Genomic DNA, 24,680 nt, shown 5'->3' with positions numbered 1-24,680 from the left:
AGCCAGGCTGGTGCGTTGCCCTGTCTGGCTGTGTATTACACACTGATGGCAGTAGGAAATATCCCCTGCTACTAGAGTGTCATGCCAAGTGGAGGAAGTCAGAAAGAGAAAGCCAAGTGCCACTTAAACGTGGAATCGAAAATCTGACACAAATGAACTTACCTACAAGACAGAAATAGACCCACAGACACAGAGATCAGGCTTGTGGCCACCAGAGGGCGGTGGGGGGGAGTGAGATGGACTGGAGTTTAGGGTTGGTAAATGCAAACTATTATATTCAGGATGGATAAACAAGGTCCTCGCGTATGGCACAGTGAGCTATATCCAGTTTCCTGGCATAAACCATAATGGAAAAGAATATAAAAGAAGAAGGTGTATATGTGCATAGCTTAGTCACTTTGCTATACAGCAGAGATGGGTACATTATAAATTAACTATATTTCAGTAAATTATTTTTTAATTTAATAAATTAAAAAAAAAATCCCCATGCAATTGAACGGCGTGGACCTCATCCTCTGTTTGGATATGTGACCGAGATGGTGGCCACACTGCTCTTTATGGTTAGAGTAGGTAGCTTCTGGGGTGGCTCCTGGTAAGGTGCCTTTTCCAGTAAGAACTTGTATTCTCTTAGAGGCAGCCCTCACTCCCAGGTCATTTTCCTTCCCTGCAGCGCATTTGCAAGATACCCCAATGGGGTGGTCGTGCATTACTTCTGCTCCAAAGAGGTCAACCCGGCTGACACCTGAGCCCAGCAGGCCGAGGACTGAGCAGCGGACAGCTCGGCTACCCCAGAGGGGAGAGCCCCGGCCTTGGGAATCGGGACTGCTGCCACCGCTGGGAGTCTCCCTGTTTGGACGCTGGCTACCTTGAGCCCTGGAACATTTCTGAATTATTCAGACTTGTGTTCTGATGTTGCCAGATTTTTGATAGAAAAAGAAATTAGTTACACCTTTTATACCATTATGTTGCAGGCAATTTCAGAGAATTGGATACCTGCTTGGACAGGAAGAGATGGGAAAGGCACCATCCTGCGTTTGCATTCCAGTCACCCAAATATGGAAACTGTCAAGTGTCTGTAACCCTCCTGGGGGTTGTTTATTCAGTTTTCTGTTAGGATGTGCATAGGACTTCACAGGAGCCTTCAGCTTGGCTGCCTGGAGTCCCTTGAGCAGAGAAGCCCCAGAGCCCCTCTGACTGCAGAGGCCGGATGGGTCCGCCCTCTAGGTAACGCTGGTCACTTTGTAGTTGCTGACCCTGCATCCCCTCACCAGTGTCCTCCATCAGCTCTTGATTTTTCAGTCTCCTTCTCTTTCTATTTATTTTCTTCCTTTATCTCTCCCCTCACTGCTCCACCCAGGCTTTCTCTCCCATTCTCCTGATACCAGGAATTTTGAACAAGGTAAAATGAGAAGCAAGAGGAATTCCTGATTTCTAGGAATACATTGATAACTGACTGTCACATGTGTTGTAAATAGAACCTCCTTGGACTGTACACTCCATGCCCAGAAGCTTAGAAGAGCATCGCTCTCAGGGCAGAGTATGACAGTAGCTTTCAGGGTGGGCTGCCCTGGGTATCTGCCTCTTGGCAGATGTCTGCAGAGGCTCCTGCTCCAGGTTCATCCTCCAGCCCCCCCAGGGCAGGTTGGTTTAGGCTTGCTGAGCAGAGTGCTTCGTGCTTTGGGCGCCTTTCTCTTTCCAGCCCATGTCATCCACCCACTTTGGCCTGACCATTGTTCTTCAGCTTTGTTTTGCAAGGGTTGGAGGATTGCGCTGGGACATGGATGGTAGGGGGATCCCTGCTGCACACAGGAAACGATCAGATCAGAAACTGACAATGATAACGTTGGGTGTGCTTGTAGGGGGCTTGGGGAGAGCCGAGAATGCTGCTGGAGTGCAGGAGCTCCTGACAAAACTCACCGCCAAACTTGGGGGAGCCCTTGTTCAGGGGAGACCCCGCCTCCCGTAGGGCCCCAGAGCCCACGGGCGGAGTCCCCAGCACTGCAGGCTGAAGACGCACAGGGAGCGCACCCTGTCCTGTCCTCGCTGGGGGCCTAGACACTCACCATGACCCCAGAGTCCAACAGTTTTGAGGGTAGGTGACAGTGCCCGATACTGACACTGCTCTGGTGGCCTGTCCTTGATACGCTGAGATCCTTTTTAAACCACAGCATCGTGCTGTTTGGGGCCTGTGTTGTAGCCTGACTTGCTGGTGGTGTAGACGAGGCTCCTTACAGGCCCACCCTCCATGGAGGGTCTGAAGGGACAAGAGTAAGAGCCATCAACGTTGTTCACAGAGATGGGGGACCCTGCTCAGGTTTGGGAGGCCAAACAGCACATCACAAGATCCACATCCCACTGGCCATGCCCCTGCTAAGAAGCAGGGCCGCCCTGGGCCCTATTTGCACCAGTTCTGAGCACCAGGCTGAGTTTCCTCTGGAGCAGCAGCTGAAACTGGCCCCAGCCCACACGCCCTGCCTTCCTGGCCTCCGTGTGCACCTTCCATTCCCACCACCTGTGCAGCACACGTGTTTGAAGCAATAGAATAAAAAACGTGTTTCCTTCCCTGCTGGAGTATATAAACAACCCAGTTTTCCCGAACTCCATTCTCCTGCCCTAGACACTCTGCCCTCCACGGAGGTGTGGCGAAGGCTGGAGATAAACGCACTACAGTGAGGACTGGCAGAGCTCTCATAATAAACATCATTAAGTAAGAAACCAAGCCTGTCTGGGTCTCTTCTCCCCCAACCCCTTTCCTGTGGGATTTGATGAAAATAACAATGAAATGCCAACTTAACAATCAAAATCTTGGTGGTCCATTAGTTTAAAACCCGCCTGACAATGCAGGGAACACAGGTTTGATCTTTGGTCCAGGAAGATCCCACATGCTGTGGAGTATGAAATAGCCCATGTGCTGAAACTGCTGAGCTCACGCGCTGCAACTACTGAAGCCTGAGCGTCGCAAGAGAAGCCCACACACCACAACTAGAGTAGCAGTGAAGACCCAGTGCAGCCGTGAATAAATAATTTTTTTAATTAAGAAACTATAGCTTAAAAAATTATTTTAAAAAGAATTGGAAAGACTAATCCGATTAGTGACTAAGGAAAAAAAATCAGTGTAACACTGTCTTGATCTGTGTTGTCCAGTTCAGCTAGTGTGTAGCTGCTGCGTTGACAGCATGCATGGAGAACTGCTGCTGCTGCTGAGTCGCTTCAGTTGTGTCCGACTCTGCGACCCCATTAGCAGCCCATCAGGTTCTCCAGGCAAGAGCACTGGAGTGGCTTGCCGTTCTATGCATGGAGAACATCTCATCACAAAGTGTCAGACACAGCGCAGCTGTAGCTGATCCAAACTGTTTCCCCTTCACTTCACATGTTACGGCCTCATGCCTCTTCCTGCAGCTGAGAATGACTGGGAAGTGCATGGTGGGTGTGGAGTTGGTGGGAGTAAGGGACTGAGGGATGTTTGAGAAGTGAAGTGTGGGTCCCCTTTGACCAGCTTCAAAACAAAGCAGTCTGTTCTTTCTGTGTCCTTGAGAGCCATCTCTGGCCACCCTGAGTTCTGTCGAAAAACATCTGGGACTAAGAGGTTTGACTTTCTTGAGGCATGGGGCCAATGGCTTCCAGGAGAAGGTGTGGTAACAGCCTAGAAAATCTGTCAGGAGCCCTGGCTGCCAGGCCTGGCTGACTCTGCCCCCAGCTAGCTCCATCCCCCCTGCCCTCTTCAGTCTCCCCTGCTGTGTACAGATCACCAAGAGGGTGGGACACCATTTCTGAGATCCCAGCATAGGTTCTTGACCTCATGCTCCAATTGAGCAGAAACAGGCACTCCGCTTTGGGACCTGGCCAATAGCCGTTCTGGGAGTTTCTGGTCAGCACTTGCCTGTGGGTTTCATTTTGGAGTTGAATCACTTCATTTGGAATGTCATTTTTTCAGTCTCCAACTTGTGCCACGGGAAAGAGAGAGGAGATGATCTTGGTTGAGGAAGAGAAATGTATCTCCCAACAACTCACTGCCCTAGAGATCCTTTCTTCCAGAAAAGGTGCCTATCTTGGACACCTCGGTGGTTGTGGTCCACGGAAAGGGGGACATCACACACCATCTGCAGCCTCAGGCTCACGATGGTCAGAGGGGACTCTGAAGCCTCTTTATCTCCAGTAGCTTAAGGACAAGCGGACCGGTTTTGGCCTGCCCTTATCCATACCACCTGGCTATGTGCCTGCTTCTGTCCCTGGACCATCCAGGCATTTCCACTGATTCAGGAAGGGCACCTGGGCAGAAGCCACAGGGAGTCAGGAGTCTGAGTTTGTCCAGGATGACGTCGGGCCCTCTTCACCTTTGGACCAGGGCCTAGTGCAGTGCCCCCTCAGGGTCTGAAGAACAAGTGAGGGGGACCTTGAGAGATTAGAAATACTTTGAGTTCAGATGAAACACGACACCAGAGATTTCCAAGTTTCTGCTTAAGTGCTGCGTGGAAGGTGGGACTTGAAAGGTGTTGGTTTTAGGATTTTCTGGTGGCTTGGTGGAGACTGGGCCCCTAATGCAGCACTTTCTGGCTGCTCTTCCCTGGACCACCTGTGTTGGCATCATCTCAAAGGCTTGTTGGAAATGCAAACACCTGGGTTCTATCCATACCCACTAAATCAAGTCATCTGGGGCTAGGGCTCAGGCATCTATTTTCCATAAGCAGCCCCCTGATAACCAGGGGCTGCTGGGACTGGGAACCAGATTGCCCGTTCTGCATCCTCTTGGAAAGGGTCCGAAGTCCCTTCTGACAGGAAACTGGGCTCCAGGCACTTCCTGGAGCATGTCAAACCCCACCTCCAGCCCCAGTTAAGAGTGCTCAGTGGAGCAGCCAGCTCCACCCTCCCCACCCCAGCTACCTGTCAGACTTAAGCCAGCAGCCAGTGTGGCCAGAGTGCAGGCAGCGTTTCCTGCCAGGAATTGGGCTGCCTGGCCATGCCCTGGGTGCTCTGGCCCAGGTGGCTGACAAGCAAGGGGCTGCCCCTCCTGGGTGCGGTGCAGCTACAGAAGCGAGAGAAGAGGGGACCTCAGTGCGAGCAGTGGCGGGTAAAGTACCTGATCTTCCCTGGGGGTGTGGACAGAAGTTCTGGGAGCCCAGTCCGCTGTGGAGACTGGGGCCAACCCTGGGAATGCATTTGGATCTGGGCCAGGACCAATTCGCTCCATATTACCTGGTAGAGCTTAGAGAACCTGGCCAAACAATAATCTGAAAATAGTCCCATCTGCTTAGGAAGAGGAGGGCGAGGTGATGTGACACTCGCAGCTGGTTGGGTTAGCCTGGCTGTAGAGTTGCGGGGTTGGTGGTTGAGGGGGTGGTGAGAGTGAGGGGCTCACTGGGGTCTGGAGGAGATTCTCACTCCTGGGAGGCTGCAGTCTGCTTTCCTGAGCCCAAGCTGCCCAAGTCTCCTTAGTGACTTGTCAGACCAGTACCAGTTGCATGACTCTAGGTTTCCCTTCACCTCCCACCCCTTCTTGGGCCATCGTTTAGCCTTTGTCAGGAGCTGGCGGGTGCAGCTCATCACAGTTTTCTCTTTTGATAATCTCCTAAACACTTCACTCGAGGTTTCACTTCAGCTGTTCAGCTATAGCAGCGGTACTATAGTCAGGGGAGCTGCACGCTTGTGATGCACAATAAACATAATTAGTTAATGTATTAAGCACGTATGCTGGGCACTTTGTATGACTTCTCATTTAAAACTCACTATAACCCTATGAGATTATCATCTTTTTTTTTTTTTTTTAACTTTACAATATTGTATTAGTTTTGCCAAATATCGAAATGAATCCGCCACAGGTATACCTGTGTTCCCCATCCTGAACCCTCCTCCCTCCTCCCTCCCCATACCCTCCCTCTGGATCGTCCCAGTGCACCAGCCCCAAGCATCCAGTATCATGCATCAAACCTGGACTGGCGACTCGTTTCATACATGATATTATACATGTTTCAATGCCATTCTCCCAAATCTCCCCACCTTCTCCCTCTCCCACAGAGTCCATAAGACTGATCTATACATCAGTGTCTCTTTTGCTGTCTTGTACACAGGGTTATTGTTACCATCTTTCTAAATTCCATATATATGCGTTAGTATACTGTATTGGTGTTTTTCTTTCTGGCTTACTTCACTCTGTATAATAGGTTCCAGTTTCATCCATCTCATTAGAACTGATTCAAATGTATTCTTTTTAATGGCTGAGTAATACTCCATTGTGTATATGTACCACAGCTTTCTTATCCATTCATCTGCTGATGGGCATCTAGGTTGCTTCTATGTCCTGGCTATTATAAACAGTACTGCGATGAACATTGGGGTACACGTGTCTCTTTCCCTTCTGGTTTCCTCAGTGTGTATGCCCAGCAGTGGGATTGCTGGATCATAAGGCAGTTCTATTTCCAGTTTTTTAAGGAATCTCCACACTGTTCTCCATAGTGGCTGTACTAGTTTGCATTCCCACCAACAGTGTAAGAGAGTTCCCTTTTCTCCACACCCTCTCCAGCATTTATTGCTTGTAGACTTTTGGATCGCAGCCATTCTGATAACACTCACTTTAGAGACAGGGAAACTAAAGAGCAGGGAAATGAAGTTACTTGCCCAAGGTCATTTAGCTAGTCCGTAGTGCAGCTTCATTTTGATCCTGGCCCGACTGATTTCAAGGTCACATTCATCACCAATGTGCTCAGCTCCCAGTGCTTCACCTGCCAAGGCCTCCTGGGTTCCTGGCGCAGGGACATCAGTGACCCTGGGCCAGGCTGCCTGACGCTCTGTGATGGGATGAGGGAAACCTGAGGTGGGCCCCATAGCTGGCTTCCTGGAACTGAGTCTTTCTGTCCTTTCAGCGGGAGACCCACCCCTTCTATGACCTCCAGGTGAAGGTGCTGAGGGCCAAAAATATCCAGGGCACAGACCTTCGTGAGTGACCCCTAATGCCACGCTTTCTCCCTTCCTCTCCCTGGGGCCTCCCCAGAGCTCAACAGGGGCTGGTCAGAAGTGCACATGTGTATTTAGAGTCTAGTGGATGGAGGTCTGTCTGGTGAGGGAGCCCAAGGGTCAGGCAGCCAGGAGCTGGAGGGGAGGGGAATATGCAGACCACTGACTCCTCCCTGAGTCTAGCACATGGAGCAATGCCAGCCTGGGTGAGCATGTGAGGCCCGCTGCTGCCAGAAGTCACTGTCTGCTCTCTAGGGGTTTCCATTCCAAGGCTCACACTGGGCGGGAGCTTGGAGCTCGTTCTCTGGATCAGGCCCTTTCTGGGAATTACCCCATGGGCTGTGCTGTCACATAATCTCTTCAACTGGTCTCCACAGAATCTCCATCCTGTTTAATGGGAGGAGTCTCCCTGGTGGAGATGGACTCAAAGTCAAAGACACGGGCTCTCCCCATCTCCCCACCCCAGCCTGCTCCATGGGCAGCCTCCCCTCCCCTCTCTGCCCTTCCTACCCAGCCCCAGCTTCCTCCAGGAAACCTTTCCTGCCGTAAGCTAGAGGCTGAGGACCCCTGTCCATCCTACCAACAGTGTCCAAAGCTGACTGCTATGTGCAACTGTGGCTGCCCTCGGCATCCCCCAGCCCCTCCCGGACCAGAGTGGTGGCCAACTGCAGCGACCCTGAGTGGAATGAGACCTTTCACTACCGGATCCATGGTGCCGTGAAGGTGAGGGCTGGGCTGCGGAGGGGGAGGTCTCCTCCCAGATGCTTGCCCTCTGCCCCGTCTCAGGTCCCCCCTTTTGACACTGTCCCCAGAACGTCCTGGAGCTCACCCTCTATGACAAGGACATCCTGGACAATGACCAGCTCTCCCTGCTGCTGTTTGATCTGAGGAGCCTCAAGCCAGGCCAACCACACTCACACACCTTCCCCCTCAGCCAGCAGGTGAGCCACCCCACCTGGGCAGTGGGCTCAGCCCGAGGAGATGAGGAGCTGGGCATAGGGATCTCCAGGTCAGCATGGGCCAGGCCTCCAGGACAAACCTCCTCCATCCTGCAGCCCTGGTCCCACAAAGCTTTCCTGCAAACACTCCTTCCCTGAGTGAAGCTGATACGTGGGCTCCTCGAGGGGATGGACTCTGTGTGTCTCTGTCAGTCATGAATCCTCAGTGTCTAGAACATACCTGCCCACAGCCTTGAATGGATGGAGCTCCTGGTGGTGATGCCACTACCCCAGGGCCCATGAGCAGCCACGACAGCAGTCTCCCTTCTAGTCCCTGGAGCTGAGTAGGACTGGGGGTAGCGGGAAGGTCCTGAAGCTCTGGGAGTACTTCGAAAACTGGTGCTCCCTTGCTCCCTCCATGTAGGAGTCACACGAGCTGCAGGTGGAATTTGTTTTGGAGAAGAGGTGAGTTCCAGTGGAGCCCATACCCTCCCATATAGGCTGAGACCCTCCCAGCTCCCGATTACCAGGTCCTGCACTGACCTGGCTTTAGAGGGGAGGTCCTGATCCTGACACCCACCCCTACCCCAGACCTGCCCTGCTCCCTAAGTTCTTCAACTGCTTTGGTTACATTATTATAATAACAGCCATCTTGAGGGATTCATGTGTTCCTTGCAGCCAGGTGCCCGCACCTGAAGTCATCACTAATGGGGTCCTGGTGGTGAGTAGGGGAGACCAGTTGGGGGATCTTCAGGGCTTGGGGGCGCTTTGAGGAGTCCATGACTGAGCCCATCATGCCCACTTGCCTGAAGGGCACTCAAGGGGAGACATGTGGGGGAGGCATCTCCAGGGACAAGGGGGCACCTTGCCTCCACCTGAGGGAATAGCCCAGAAGCCAGCCTTCCCTCCTGGGCACAGCACTCTGCTCACTCAGGCCCCTGGCTTCTGAGACTGCCAAGGAGCCACTGGCCGGGGTCCCTCCTCTCCTCCTGCTTTCCTTCCAGGGGCCACTGCCTCTGAGTCCTGGGAGGGGGTTGTGACAGAAGACCCCTGCTCATAAGGCACAGGCCCTGGGAAGGATGTCAGCTCAACCTTTCCCCAGAGAGCCCTCCATCCCTCTCTCCTGGTTGAGGCCCTGTTCAGGGCCCCATAGATGCTCTGGCTCCCACAGCCCTCTGCTTTCCTCAGGCTCAGCCGTGTTTGAGAATCCAGGGCACCCTCAGGGGCGATGGGACAGCCCCACATCTAGGGCACGGTGAGTCTGCCCAGGGGCCTGGGGGTCTTGCCTTCTCTCCTGGGGGATTGGAGGCTGCTGGTTTCAAGAAAATGGGTCTTAGGCAGAAAATCCTTAATCTTTCATTGCTTAAAGCTGACCAAGGATGAAATGGATTGCCTCTGAAAGTAGTGAATCTCTGGGAATATTCAAGTATTGTGGCTGTATCTGTTCAACTACTGATGTACAAAAAATACCCATAAAATCTCAGTGGCAGACACATCTGGAGGTCAGCTGGGGCAGGGCTGATCTAGGCTGGACTTGGTGGGGTGACCTGGCTCGGCTCCCATGTCCCTCGTCTGCCTTCTGTGACCAGTGGACAAGCCTGGGCATGTCCTGAAGACATCTGCAGAGGTGCAAGAGAGCAAGTCCAGATGAGCAAGAGCTTTTCGAGTCTTTGGTTACATCACAGCCACTCACTAACATTTTGTTAGCCAAAACAAGCACAAGGCTGATTCTAAGTTGGAGGGCAAAGAATACAGTGGCTTCTTTAGTGGGAGGAATTGAGGTCACATGGCAAAGAGTGAGACCTCTAGAAGTGAAGAACTGGGGCCATTGCAGTCGGTCACAGAAGGCAGGCACTCAGGAGGGGGCCCAGGTGTGGGAAGGGAGCGGAGCCTGTGTGGCAGTAAGGTCACTCCGACGCTGGGAGTCTGGGCCTCCGGGCCAAGTGCTGCCCAGGTAACATCGGGCACTTTCTATGAGTCAGGCACTGGGCTAAGCATTTTATAGTGTTTTATTTTTGAATCCTCAGAGCAACCTTGCAAAATAGGTACAGTCATTACTCTCTTTTAATTCATGAGACGGAGGCTCAAAGAAGCTTGCTTAAAGTCACACAGTCAATAAGTGATGGAGCAGACCCGGGCCCAGGACCTGTATGCTCCCCCCACCACAGCTTTTATTGTTTCTTTCTGTGAATAGTCCATGTTAGTCTCAGCCTGAAAACTGTGGTGTGAATAGAAGTATCGCTTATTCTTTAATTTCCTTCCACCCCTGCTCATGTCAAGTCTCAGGTCTCATTTGGTGCCAAAGAAGGCAAATAGGGAAAGGGATTCCATTTGGACCTCTGCTCCTGAGTGTTTGGGATCTGGGGCTCTTTTGTGGGTCTGTCTGGTCCCTTCTTCATGGTTGTCATTTGTAGCTCTTTCTGTCTGGGGTCTCGCTTGCTCTCCAGAAAGCTGCAGAGTCGAGGGCAGGCCCTGCTGCTCCTGGGCCTCCAGGCCTCTCCCTGCCTCCTCCCGGGCTGGCCTCACCCAGGCAGGGCCAGCTCTCCTCTGCTTCCCCAATCCTGTCCTCTCTGTGCCATGAACCCACGTCCTCCTACTACCTCCCCTGCAAACCCTCTCTGTTCTCACAAGGTCTTATGCTTCAGAAACAATATGAAGCTTTATTTGCTTTCTCTCTGGCCACAAACCTGCCCCAAAACAGTCAACAGGGCTTGAATAGGGCAACAGAGGGGAAAGTACCTGTTGAAAACTGGTAATTAATGTAATAATTAATATAGGATCATTATGAGGAGAAGGCAATGGCAACCCACTCCAGTACTCTTGCCTGGAGAATCCCAGGAGGAGCCTGGTGGGCTGTTGCACAGAGTTGGACATGACTGAAGCGACTTAGCAGCAGCAGCATTATAATATGATCCCATATATATATTTTAAAAATATGTGTTTTATACCAGGCTTCCGAGGTGGCGGTGGTAAAGAACTCACCTGCCAATGCAGGACACATAAGAGACTTGGGTTCAATCCCTGGGTCAGGAAGATTCCTCGGAGGAGGAATTGGCAACCCACTCCAGTATTCTTTCCTGGAGAATTCTGTGGAGAGAGGAGTCAGCTGGGCTATAGTCTATGAGGTTGCAAAAGAGTCGGACACAACTGAAGTAACTTAGCATGCACTCATGTTATATCGGAGAAGGCGATGGCACCCCACTCCAGTACTCTTGCCTGGAAAATCCCGTGGACTGAGGAGCCTGGTAGGCTGCAGTCCATGGGGTCGCTGAGAGTTGGACACGACTGAGCGACTTACCTTTCACTTTTCACGTTCATCCATTGGAGAAGGAAATGGCAACCCACTCCAGTTTTCTTGCCTGGAGAATCCCAGGGACGGGGGAGCCTGGTGGGCTGCCGTCTATGGGGTCACACAGAGTCGGCCACGACTGAAGTGACTTAGCAGCAGCAGCAGCATGTTATGTACTTAATACGATAATCTCAAAATCATCAGCCCCATAAGCCCTGAGCAGGAGCTCTGCACTCAATGACAGCTCCCAGTTCTGACTAGGACAGGTTATAGGACCCTGAGTGTCTTTTGTGATACCTTGTCTGTGGGACACCGTGTCAGAGAGTGAGCAGGGTGACGAGCTGACATTTCCAAGGGGAAGAAAAGGGGAGTTGCTGCTGGGGTGCCGCCATCATGAGCCACACACACCCCACCCTCACCCCCTCGCCTGGCACTCACCTGGGCCCTCTGCTCTCAGGCCCTAGGCAGATTCAGCTGGCAGTGCCTGGAGCCTACGAGAAGCCCCAGCTCTTGCCCTTGCAGCCTCCCACGGAGATGGGCGTCCCAGCCATGTTCACCTTCCACGTGAATCCAGTACTCAGCTCCAAGCTGGAGGTGGGCCTAGGAGAGAAGCTCATGGTCCAGGTGAGTGACGTGGCCTGGGAAGGAGCGAATGACAAAATCAGTCTAGTCTGGACGAGGCCCCTTTCCCTCCACTCTGAGTGTTTTCTTCTCTGCAGGGCGACCCGAGGGCCAAGGAGGAGTCCCAGACCAGCAAGCCTGGCATCCTGCTCTCATCTCTGGCCCTAGGCCAGGAGCAGCAGTGTGTCGTGGCCCTGGGGGAGGTAAGGCCCTGTCCAGGTGCCTGAGGGATCCCTGCCTGCTCTGTCACCACCAAAAAGGGTCAGGGGGAGGAGGTCAAGATAAGGCCAGCCTGGGGCTCAGTCATAGTGTCCACATCCGGGCCACAGTTACCAGAGCAACCAGTGTTGTGAGTCCCACTCAGTGCTCTGGTGATGGGCCGTTGTCTCTTCCAGGGCCAGGAGGTGGCCATGAGTGTGAAGGCAGAGATGAGGTGAGGCAGTGGGGGCTATTCTGCTGACTCAGCTCAGCTGGGGGTTGGGGGTGTCTGGTTCCTGTGGGGTCTTCCTGAGAGGTTCCCTGGAGTGTGCATCTGTCTGCTCCTGTGAAAATGGGTTTGGCTGGAAGCTCTCCTCCACTGAACCGTCACCCAATACCCCACCCCCGACTTCATCTGAGGCAGCTCTGGAGACCTTGACCTGCGTCTTGGCTTCGACCTCTGTGATGGGGAGAAGGAGTTTCTGGAGAAGAGGAAGCGGCTCGTGTCCAAGGCCCTTCAGCAGGCTTTGGGGTTGAGCCACGCTCCCGATAGTAGCCAGGTATGGAATGGAGGCGCTGGGCCCCAGAGTGGCTGGGACCAATTCCAACTTCTTCCTTGAGAGGACTGACTGTGTGGCTAGGAGGTGACAGGAAGCATTGAGGAAGCGTGGGGACCAGCGGAGGAAGGCAGCCGGCCTGTTTGCCTGAGCTGACGGGCATGCTCGGGGGAGTCAGGACCCCGTACATAATGGGAGCTGAGGGGGCTCTATTAGTCTGCTCCGGCTGCTATAACAAAACACCCCAGACTGGTGGCTCAAAAAATGGACATTTATTATCTAGCCTGGAGGCTGGAAGTTCAGATCAAGGAGCCATCAGGGTTGGCATCTGATGAGGCTGCTCTTGCTGACTGCAGACCTTCTGGCTGGGCCCTCACATGGCCTCTCCCCTGTGTATGTGCAAGGGTTTGGGGGAGTCTCTCTCTCTCCCTCTTACAAGGACACCAGTCCTATGCGATGAAGGTCCCACCCTTATCACCTCACATAATCTATATTACCTCCCTGTTGGGCCTCCCCCTCATCTCCGCGGGAGGCTGTGGGGGCAAGGACACAATGCAGTCTGTAAGAGTAGACAAAGAGATTTGGAAGCGGAGGCTCCGTGGGAGCCTGTGTCTGGGAGGCAGGGGAAAGGCAGTGCTGAGGGGGAGACCTGGGGTAGATTAGGAATGAGCAGTGGCTTCCTCCTGTGCCTGGCGCTGACAAGCTGAGCAAGCCTAGACTTCTGGTTTGGTAATGCCTGCCCTGCACCTGGTCTCCATTCTGTGGGCAGAGGGTAGAAAGGGCACAGGCCTGCCAACAGGCCTTCTGCCTCCTCCAGCCCTCTGAAGGCACAGTGACCTTGTTGGAATGCAGTCACAGAGCATTTCTTTCAAGACAGGAGAAGAAAGGAAAAACAGTGAAAGGAACCAGAAGCCTGGGATGGAATGAACCAGACCTTCCTGGAAAATTTGAGGAGCCAAAAAGTTTCTAGTCTGATCCCACCAGGCCCCTCTGATCCTAAAAAGACATCTGGGCACCTCTTGTGTCTGGTCCAGGTCCAAGCCGCATGCTTGCCTTTGTCACTTCAGTTCTTATTCTCAGCTGGGGGTAACTTCATGTCCCACCCATCTAGGGGACATTTGTCACCACCACTGGGGGAGGGGAGGGGGATGCTACTGGCATCTGCTGGGTAACGGCCAGAAATGTTGCTCAACATCCTATAACACACAGGATAAGTTCCTTACAACAAAGAATGATCTGGCCCAAAATCACTAACAGTACCAAAGTTGAGAAACCTTGATCTTGCTGTTTTGAGCAAATCCAATATCCCTCTCAGGTACATACTTTCCTGGTATAATGTTAAGAGCCATCTCTGAGGCTCTACTGCATCAGTTTGATAGCCTAGTACTTACTATTGGTATGATTGTGGACACAGTATCTAAACATCCTGAGCCTCAGTTTCCTCATCTGTAAAGTGGGGACGCCATTGGGTTGCTTTGAAGATTCGGTGAGATAACACAAGACTTTTAGACCAGTGTCTGATACGCTAAAGCAATAACAGACGAGCAATAGTGGGAGTAGACGGTATCATGACTATCATTGTGCCCAGGTGCCGGTGGTGGCCGTGCTGGGTTCAGGAGGTGGAACCCGAGCCATGTCGTCTTTGTATGGCAGCCTGGCTGGGCTACAGGAGCTCGGCCTCTTGGACACTGTGACCTACCTGAGCGGGGTCTCTGGGTCCACCTGGTAAGTGAGGTAGGGGCAGGGCAAAATAAAGGAGAGCTCTGAAGGGGCAGGGGCATGACCTGGTGATCTGGTGAGGAGGAGCAGAAAGGGACAGAGTCCACAGGGCCCTCTGAGTGGGTGGTGCAGGTCAGTGCAAGGGATGGGGGAGGGGGTGACTCACAGACACCTGCATCTCTCTAACCCCTTGCTGTGCCTCCCTGTCCCTAATTCCCTCCATACCCAGGTGCATCTCCACACTCTACCAGGACCCCGCCTGGTCCCAGGTGGCCTTGCAGGGCCCTATTGAGCGTGCCCAGGCTCGGGTGTGCAGCAGTAAGATGGGGGCAATGTCCACAGAGCGCCTGCAGTACTACGCCCAGGAACTGGGTATCCGGGAAAGCCGCGGCCACAGCACTTCCCTCGTTGACCTCTGGGGCCTTCTCATTGAATATTTCCTGTACCAGGAGGTAAGAGATGAGTAGGTAATAAATGAATGTGGCTCCTGTCCACCTTACCCCATCAGCACTTAGTTCCACTAAAGCTTTCCAAAAACTTAGTGCCTAAGCCTCACTTCCAGAGACAGTGGTTTTGGTTGGTGAGTTGTCAAGCCCTAGTTCAGATCTGCTTTGAAAGTGTCCCAAATGATTCCAACCTGCTGTTGAGGAAGAATGCCACTCCAGCCCACTGGCCAAACAGGCATGATGCACATCACCTGGGGATTTCTCCTGGAACTGCAGGCCCAGCAGACACTAGGAAGTGAGATGAGAGCTGAGTGAAGTTCTTAGGACCCTGGGGACCTATGGGTCCTGGCCCAGTGCTGTGTGGCTGTTAGTTGTGAAAGTGATATCTTATTTTTAAGAAAGGAATACATGTTTTCTAGTGATTTACTTTTTAAAAGAAAGTAAAGTGGATTTTCAGTTGTTCCTTTAAAAATGTCACTTGACTCCCTTGGGTTCTGATGTGCTTTCTTGAATGGGAAGAAAGGGGGAGGATGTTCCCACAGGCCCTGGAACCACACAAAGTCCACAGTGGCCTCTGCTCTGCTGCACCCCAAAGCTTGTCCTTTCCAGAGTTGTCCCTAGATTACAGCCCTTAGCAAGCGAAGTCTTGGGGTCACACCATACTGTGCAGGGTGGCACGGGGTGTGGGAAGGGAACTCCAAAAAGGCCAAGCGGTCTCCCTTCTTTCCCGACCAGGAAAATCCTGCCAAGCTGTCTGACCAGAAGGAGGCAGTCAGCCGGGGCCAGAACCCTTACCCCATCTACGCCAGCATCAACGTCCGCAGCAACATCAGTGGGGAGGACTTTGCAGGTGCCAGGGTGTGGGGACCTAGGGAGCAGGTAGAGGCAATGGTGGGGTCGGGTGTAAGAGGCCAGGGTTCTTGGTGTACAGGTGGGTGCCTTGGAGCAGCACAGTGGGCCTCCTGCACCCTGCTCTGGACAAGGCAAAGATTCCTGCTCTGGCACAAGGGAGGTGGGGAACCATGGGCTCCTAGTCAGAAGCCCCTAGTGACATTCCCTTCACTTTGGCTCCCAGAGTGGTGCGAGTTCACCCCCTATGAGGTCGGCTTCCCCAAGTACGGCACGTATGTTCCCACCGAGCTCTTTGGCTCAGATTTCTTCATGGGGCACCTGCTGCAGCTCCGGCCCGAGTCCCGGATCTGCTACCTGCAGGGTACGTCTAGGTGGGAGGGCTGGGGACAGGGCAGGCTCTGTGAAGTGGGTGGAGGTGTTGTAAGGGCCTGGGGCCTTGCCTTTATCCCTAGGTATGTGGGGCAGCGCCTTTGCAGCCAGCCTGGATGAGATCTTCCTAAAGACCTCTGGCCGGGGCCTCAGCTTCCTAGACTGGCTCAAAGACAGTGTGAACATCACAGGTGAGGACAGAGATCCCCCAACCAAGCCCACCCCCAGCCCCCAATACCTCTTTCCAGCAAAGGACCCTGGCAGAGGCCTAAGGAATGAGGGAGAAGGACTTGGATGTCCCATTCAGTTCAGAGAAGTACTGAGAAGATATCTTCTAGCTTAGGGTCTCTGGATGCCCAGAGGTCTATAAAGAGGCTGGAGGATGGGGGGCCCATGTCAGAAAATGGAGTGGGAGCTGTGAGTGCTCTGTGATAAGCCTATGCCTTTAAAATTCTCCATTTGAGCTTCAATTAGATCAATCTGGGGCTACTAGGCAGCTGGCTGATCCTCTGCTCACCCACCTCAGGGTTCCCCTTCAGCCCACTCCTTAAATGACCCATGAGCTTCCTGCTATGTAGAATACCTTCCCCACCTTTCTTTCCTGGGTAACTTTTGCCCTGTTCTAAAAGTTCGGCTCAGACATTATTTTGTCAGGAGGCATCTCTGTTCCCCTGCATCCCCCCAGGTTGATAAAGGGTCTGACTGCCAGAGTCCCGTAGAATTGTACGCACATCCCATGTGGTCCTGATCTCAGGGCACTGTCACCATTATGACCTCTTTATGTGACTCTCCCTTGGTACGCTGTGAGCCCTGGAGGGCCAGGGCCGGGCCTGTCCACCTCTGCAAACCCGTGCCTGGCACAGTGGCCAGCATGACATGTGATAATTGCTCAGCAGGGTGAAATTCTAACCGGAAGTTGCATATGCAGCTTCAAGGGTAGGTGGTATTTAATACATGCTGTGTCATAGGCAACTTTCAAAATGTGGAGACCATGAAAGAAAAAGTCATTTAAGTTTGGGAAGCCGTGGTCAGAGGCCTGGGAGTTGGGGTTGGGGAAGAGGAAGGGTATGGGGAGATGAAGCGGGCTTCTATGAAGCACAAGGACCACTGGGCAAAGGAGGGCACCACTTCTCACTGTATTTCACCCTCCCACCTCCACCTAGATGGCTCCCAAGAGCTCCAGCTTCACGATCCAGGGCGGCTGAGAACCAGGCTCTTTACCCCTCAGGGACCCTTCTATCAGGCTGTGCTGGACATGTGCACCTCCCGGTTGACCTCAGCCGAGAACTCCAACTTCACCCGGGGCCTCTACCTGCACGAGGACTATGTGTCTGGCAGGGAGTTTGTGGCCTGGAAAGGTGGGTGCTGCTCTGGGCAGGGTCCCACCTACTGCCTGTGCCTGTGGCTCTCTGAGGCCAGTTCTGCCTTTTGACCATGATGAGGGTTGGGGTGGAGCTCTGGCTGCCCCGAGGGGCTGGCAGGGGAAGGACTGTGATGACTGTGCTGGGGAGGCAGGGCTGGGAGCTGAGATGGGAGACCCCGTGGCTGTCAGAGAGGAGAGCTCTCGACAGAGAGGGGCGAAGAGAAGAGGGGTGCTGCAAACGCAAGCATTCGTCTTTGTGCAGATTTGCATCCAGACGCCTTCCCCAACCAGCTCACTCCCATGAGAGACTGTCTATACCTGGTGGACGGAGGCTTTGCCATCAACTCCCCATTCCCGCTGAGCCTGCAGCCACAAAGAGCTGTGGACCTCATTCTGTCCTTCGACTATTCCTTGGATGCCCCTTTTGAGGTAAAGTGCAGGGCGGGTGGGGGATGGGTCTTTGCTACAGCAGCCTGGCTGGGCGTTGAGCGATCGCCCTTTAAGGAGGGCCTGGGTTCTGAGCTGTGGGTGAGCACCTTTGTGAACACTGTTAGCAGTTCTGGTCTCCCCATCTGGAAGGTGATGGGGAAGAGTGAGAATCAGGAGAGGCGGCCAAAAAGAGTCCTCGGGAGCCTTTATCCGGGTAAAGAGGAGACTGCTGCTCTGGCCCATGCTGTTTCTGATGGATTCCCTGCTCCTGTCTGGGCCTGGGTCTTGGTGTGCTGTCCCTTGGTTACAATGGTAACCACAGAGCCAGCAGGGCCCCCCCCAGGGAGTCTCGGTCAGCGGCTCCCTCCAGCCGTGTGGGGTTTTGGAGGTAGGATCTGTTTGTGTTGCCTGAAGTCACTTGGCTGGTGGGAGGCAGAGCTGGCGTCGAAGCCTGGGCCTGTGTGAGTCCAGGGGGCCTCAGGGAGGGTCAGAAGTGCACAAGTCAGCATCCCTACTCAGGTCTTACAGATGACAGAGAAGTACTGCCTGGACCGAGGCATCTCCTTCCCCAGGATTGAGGTGTCCCCGGAGGACATGAAGGAACCCCACGAGTGCTACCTGTTTGCCAAGGCTGAGGACCCAAGCTCACCCATCATACTGCACTTCCCCCTGGTCAACCGTACCTTCCGCACACACCTGGCCCCAGGTGAGGGGAGCCTGGGGTCTGGGTCTGGTCCACAGAGCCCTGGGCTGGTGAGGGGGATGCTGTCCCCAGGACAACGTATGAAAACCTTTCTCTTGGAGGCCCCGATCTGGCCTCTGCTTCCTGGACTCAGCATGCACATTGGCCCGGCTCCTCCTGGTGGGTGAGAGAGCTGAGATGGGGGCCCAAGCAGAACCTATGGAACCAGCTGGATGTCCTGGGGAGGTGGGCTTTTGGATTGGCAACTCCTAGCCACAGAGTACCCTAGCCCAGCCTCTCTCCATGTCCCATCACAGGTGTGGAGCGAAAAACGGCTGAGGAGAAGGCTGGTGGGGACTTTGTCATCAATGGGCCAGACACTCCCTATGGCATGATGAACTTCACCTTTGAGCCCCAAGAGTTTGAGCAGCTGGTGGCCCTGAGTCGATACAATGTCCTGAACAATGTGGAGACAGTGCGGAAGGCCCTCCAGCTGGCTCTAGACCGGCGACAGACTGGGGACAGGACTGGAGGCTGACCCAGGCTGGAGCTGGCGGACTGGGACAGAGGAGGGACCCTGGGCTCCAGACCAGGGCTTGGTAGGGGGAGGGGCAGCGGACCCTGCGGGGCTTCTGCTTCTCATCTCTTTGGAACCTGCACTGAGGTCCCCAGGACCTCGGGATGTTCCTCCAGGTGCAACCTGGACTTTTGGGGGTCCCTTCTCCCCTGTGTTTCTGGGAGGAGGTAGTGTGTCGGGGAGGGGATGTATGGCAGACATGAACAGTTCTCATCTGACATTGGAGTGTGTGGAGGGACTCGGGCAACCATCGTGGCCCAGAACGCACACCAAACACAGGACTTCACAGGGACCAGGTCTTTAGACCCTCAACAGAAGGGGCACTGTGAGAGCTGAGTGCAGGTTACTGCCCTGAACTGACACCAGAAGCAAAGATGTGTCCATCCAATCCACACTTCCTGCAAACAGCCCCAGCCCTAACCATCCCTCCATGCCCCACTGCATCTGGATGCTAACGGCATCCAGAATAAAGGGGGACCACATTGGTTGCCCATCTGGGTCACTCACCCCAGGGTCCTGTCTGTTAATCCCTCTTCACCTCTAGCCTCCTCTGCCTGCCCCATGGCTCCCCACCCTTCTGTGCTCAGCCTCCTGAAGGTTGTGGGATGATCTCCGCTCCTGGCTGGGCTCCAGCTGGAGGTTCCCCATGCTAATTCCCCATCTTTGCTCTTTAAACTTGGGTCACATCCTCTTATCAGGTGTACAGCTGCTACCTTGAGCAAATTGTCTCACCATTCCCAGAAGTTAAATGAGTATGTCTAGAGGGCATACCCACTTATCGGGGCAGAGCAAACATGAACTTGCCTGTGGCTCTGGCCTGTGAGCGCCTGTCAGCTGCCAGGGATGGGCAGGGGCAGAGAGAGCCTAGCTGAGAACTCAGAGCCTGAGTTCCCACCTTTTCCACAGGTGTGTCCTGCCATCTGGGCCATCTACTTCCCTCTCCCTCTGCTTATCATTTCTTCTGACCCACAAGGGACCCTCCAAACACCCGAAGCCTCTCTAGCACTGGCAGATTTCTGGTCTGTGGAGAGGAGATCCACAATGACTGGGCTTGGTGTGGGGGTCTTCAGGCCCTCTCCCTCTGGCCAGGGCCTCTGTGGCCTCTTTCTCCTCCTGCTGTCCCACCCAGTGCTGAGCCGCCTGGGGCCCTTCCATGGCCCAGCTGCCATACAGTAAGTCCCCGACACACGAACTTTCCAGTTGTGAACTTTCAAAGATACGAATGTGCGTTCCATCAGCATCAGGCCCTAGTGAAACTGCAGCTTGCCTTCCATCTCCTAGTGCTGACCATCCTTCTGCTCCACTGTCTCTCACCTCCTTTTCCTCATCCAGTCAGTAACTCATTTTGCCTGTTCACTCAATGCCCACCCCTGTATGCCAGCTTTTGTCATGTACTTTTTAAGGTACTGTACTGTAAGATTAAAAAGGTTTTCTTTATTTGTTATGTTTGTTTATTATGTATTATTTGTATGAAAAGTATTATAAACCTATTAGAGTACAGTGTTATATAGCCAATTGTGTTAGGTGGGTATCTTAGGCTAACTCTGTTGGATTTAACGTTCAAATTGGACTTACAAACATGCTCTCGGAATGGAACTTGTTTGTACGTTGGGGATTTACTGTACTCACTGCTCATTCAACAATCCCCTGCTGCCAGGACTGCTCACTTTGGCTATTGCCTCTGCCTAGATCTGTCTCTCTCTCTCCCCTTCTCTCTCTCCCTCAATCACACATGCACAGATAGGCATGCTGTCCAGGGCCCAAGTCACTATTCCTCTTTTAATCAGGGAACCTATGTGACAAAGCCTCACCTGTCCTGACTCTGGGAAGAAAACCCTAGTTCTGGTTTCCAACTAGGAGGAAGCTGTCTAGATCCCAGTGTGTGGCCCTAGCCTGGCCTTGGATCCGAGCCTCTAGCTGGATGGGAACCAGGAGGGCTGAGGGAGTTGGGCCTCAAAAGGGCCAGTGCTTTTTGCTGGTGTAGGGTGGGGCAGCTTGGGTCTTTCCTGCCTCCTCCCCAGGGACCATTGCTCCTCAGATAGGCCATCTGATTAGCTGGTGTTTGCACATCTTTTATGACTTTCTCCTTTGACCTCCTGTCTTCCTTTTGGTTTTATCTTTCTTTTTGTTGAAGTGCAAAATTGAATAGTTCTATAGTGGAGGAGTTCATCTTTCAGTGTCCTATCTTTTTGCCTTTTCATACTGTTAGTGGGGTTCTCAAGGAAAGAATACTGAAGTGGTTTGCCATTCCCTTCTCCAGTGGACCATGTTTTGTCAGATCTCTCCATCATGACCCATCTGTCCTGGGTGGCCCTACACAGCATGGCACATAGTTTCACTGAGTTAGACAAGGCTGTGGTCCATGTGATCAGATTGGTTAGTTTTCTGTGATTGTGGTTTTCAGTCTGTCTGCCCTTTGATGGAGAAGGATAAAAGGCTTATGGAAGCTTCTGGATGGGAGAGATTGACTAAGGGGTAAACTGGGTCTTGTTCTGACTGGTTCCAAATCGGGAAAGGAGTACATCAAGGCTGTATATTGTCACCCTGCTTATTTAACTTATATGCAGAGTACGTCATGAGAAATGCTGGACTGGATGAAGCACAAGCTAGAATCAAGATTGCAGGGAGATATATCAGTAACCTCAGATACGCAGATGACAACACCCTTATGGCAGAAAGCAAAGAACTAAAGAGCCTCTTGATGAAAGTGAAAGAAGAGAGTGAAAAAGTTGGCTTAAAGCTCAACATTCAGAAAACTAAGATCATGGCATCTGGTCCCATCACTTCATGGCGAATGGATGGGGAAACAGTGGAAACAGTGACAGACTTTATTTTTTGGGCTCCAAAATCACTGCAGATCGTGACTGCAGACATGAAATTAAAAGACGCTTGCTCCTTGGAAGAAAAGCTATGACCAACCTAGACAGCTTATTAAAAAGCAGAGACATTACTTTGCCAACAAAGGTCCATCTAGTCAAAGCTATGGTTTTTCCAGTGGTCATATGTGGATGTGAGAGTTGGACTATAAAGAAAGCTGAGTGCCAAAGAATTGATGCTTTTGAACTGTGGTGTTGGAGAAGACTCTTGAGGGTCCCTTGGACTGCAAGGAGATCCAACCAGTCCATCCTAAAGGAAATCAGTCCTGAATATTCATTGGAAGGACTGATGCTGAAGCTGAAACTCCAATACTTTGGCCACCTGATGCAAAGAACTGACTCATTTGAAAAGACTCTGATGTTGGGAAAGATTGAAGGTGGGAAGAGAAGGGGATGGCAGAGGATGAGATAGTTGGATGGCATCACCGACTCAATGGACATGAGTTTGAGGAAACTCCGGGAGTTGGACAGGGAGGCCTGGCATGCTGCAGTCCATGGAGTCTCAAAGAGTTGGACTCAACTGAGTGACTGAACTGAACTGAACTGATAGTGGAGGATCTGTGGAATATAAATCTTCTGAGTCCTGATATGTCTAGACTTGGCTTTTCTTGCCCTGACTTATAACAGTCGAGAGGAGGGAAGAATTCTTGGTTCAGACTTACATTTACTCAGATTTTTATTTTCCTTGTGTTGGATATTGCTGCTGGGCACCCTGATGTCAGATGCATTCTCATCCCATTGTAGGTAATTTATCTTTACCTAATTTTTAGGCTTTTCTCTTTGTCTTTGATTTTCAAAGTTTAACTATGATTTTTCTAAAGTTACAACTTGAAAAAATGAGTAAGCTCTTTTGATTTTGAGATTCATGTCTTTTTGAAGCTCTAAGAAATTATATACCAATTTTATCAAAACACTACTCCTCTTTATTCTCTCTTTCTGGGTTCCTATTAAATGGATACTGAAATGTATGAATGGATCCTCTGTATCCCTAAACTTCCTTTTACATATTCAATTTTTTTCATTTGTGTGGTATTCTGGAACTTTTCTTTGCATGATTTTTTGGTTCATAAATACATTCTCCACCTGTGGGCAGTCTGCTCCTCTATCCATCTTCTGGGGGATGGGTTTAACTTTTGACTGTCACATTTCCCTGCTTAAATTCCCAAATAGATCTTATGAAACTACCTGTTTTCATTGCATGGAAATGCTTGACCACTTACCTCAGATGGCGTTAATATGTACATTTGATGGAAATTTACTGATTATTAAGTGAAAAGTTTCCTTGGGGCAGATTCTCTGTTGCCTACCCTTCTTTATATATTTGGTAATTCTTGGTTGTCATTTCATCGCTAAGAGGGTTATGTACAAGCTCCCAGCTGTGATGGCTCTTGGTCAGGTCACTGGCCGTGCAATGGCAACGGTGGCCTTCAGGGGCAGTGTGGGACTCAGGGAGGAGGCGCAGAGCCTTGAAGAGACGTTATGAATTTAACCTATGTTTGTATCTGATGGGTTTGGTGTTGCAAGGAGCATGTACAATATTACAAAGGAGAATTCCAATTTCAAGATGAAAGACAGAGGACAGGCTGAGATCACTTCCCAGCATTTTTTTTTAAAAATTAACAATTTTCAGTTACCCAGTAAATTTTCGGAATTTGTTTTTTAAGAAAAAATTTAGGTTAAATCATAAATTGTACATCCTAAATAATAAAAAGTTAGATGTTCTATTTGCAGGGAAGCAATGGTGATGTTGACATAGAGAACAGACTTGTGGGCACAGTGTGGGAAGAAAAGAGTGAGACGAATCGAGAGAGCAGCACTGAAACACATGTGTACATTGCCACATGTAAAACAGACAGTGGGAATTTGCTACATGGTGCAGGGGGTGTGAACCTGTGCTCTGTTACAACCTAGAGGGGTGGGATGGGGTGGAGATAGGAGGGAGGTTCAAGAGGGGGACATGTGTATACTTAAAGCTGCTTCATGTTGCTATATGGCAGAAACCAGCACATTGTAAAGCAATTATGCTCCAATTAAAGATAAATAAAAATTTTAAAGTTAAGTATTATTGTTGCATAAAGTTCTATTCTATGAATAATACCCGAGTTTCTTTTTTGATCTCCAGGGTACTTTTTAGTCCCCCAATGCACCATCAATCTGAGGTGACATCCCTTCACTTCCATAAGGTCAGTCAACTCTGACACACAAAAGGGTAAGGAACCTCTTGGTCTGAGAGCTGCCAGCCTCACGAAGGTTCTCAAGGGCCACTTACAAGGAGCCATGAGGGTGAAATGAGACAAGGTGGGTGATACACTGAGCACAGCAGCTGGCAGGCTGTCTGCTCTCAGCACTGGCTGGTTGCTCTTTTCTAAGAGGTGCTAAGAAAAAACAAGACCAGGAGCTGACTGTGGCTCAGATCATGAACTCCTTACTGACAAATTCAGACTTAAATTGAAGAAAGTGGGGAAAACCACTAGACCATTCAGGTATGACCTAAATCAAATCCCTTATGACTACACAGTGGAAGTGAGAAATAGATTTAAGGGACTAGATATGATAGCGTGCCGGATGAACAATGGATGGAGGTTCATGACATTGTACAGGAGACAGGGATCAAGACCATCCTCAAGGAAAAGAAATGCAAAAAAGCAAAATGGCTGTCTGAGGAGGCCTTATAAATAGCTGTGAAAAGAAGAGAAGCGAAAAGCAAAGGAGAAAAGGAAAGATATAAGCATCTGAATGCAGAGTTCCAAAGAATAGCAAGGAGAGATAAGAAAGCCTTCTTCAGCGATCAATGCAGAGAAATAGAGGAAAACTAC

General features: G+C 51.7%; 2 protein-coding genes across 2 annotated transcripts in view; both read left to right on the top strand.

Annotated features, from left to right (window-relative positions):
* Positions 1 to 1,469, top strand: part of VPS39 (VPS39 subunit of HOPS complex) — a 45,576-nt gene extending 44,107 nt beyond the window's left edge. The window contains exon 25 of the mRNA NM_001206244.1: positions 671 to 1,469. Within this exon, the coding sequence (NP_001193173.1) occupies positions 671 to 746 (76 nt within the window). The 3' untranslated portion in view covers positions 747 to 1,469. The remainder of the gene's footprint in view (positions 1 to 670) is intronic.
* A 3,488-nt stretch (positions 1,470 to 4,957) lies between these two features.
* On the top strand, positions 4,958 to 19,380 carry PLA2G4F (phospholipase A2 group IVF). The gene is made up of 20 exons (NM_001192569.1): positions 4,958 to 5,068; positions 6,858 to 6,930; positions 7,535 to 7,671; positions 7,761 to 7,889; positions 8,311 to 8,351; positions 8,565 to 8,607; positions 9,075 to 9,141; positions 11,633 to 11,799; positions 11,895 to 11,999; positions 12,192 to 12,229; positions 12,419 to 12,554; positions 14,140 to 14,276; positions 14,500 to 14,722; positions 15,452 to 15,566; positions 15,792 to 15,929; positions 16,021 to 16,128; positions 17,101 to 17,295; positions 17,563 to 17,729; positions 18,249 to 18,435; positions 18,729 to 19,380. Exons 1-20 carry the CDS (start codon positions 4,958 to 4,960, stop codon positions 18,947 to 18,949), a joined length of 2,538 nt encoding a protein of 845 aa, NP_001179498.1. The 3' UTR covers positions 18,950 to 19,380.
* The last annotated feature ends 5,300 nt before the right edge of the window (positions 19,381 to 24,680 follow it).

This window comes from Bos taurus, chromosome 10 (genome assembly GCF_002263795.3).
Source record: "Bos taurus isolate L1 Dominette 01449 registration number 42190680 breed Hereford chromosome 10, ARS-UCD2.0, whole genome shotgun sequence".
Lineage (NCBI taxonomy): Eukaryota > Metazoa > Chordata > Mammalia > Artiodactyla > Bovidae > Bos > Bos taurus.
This window is presented reverse-complemented; position numbering and strand designations above follow the sequence as displayed.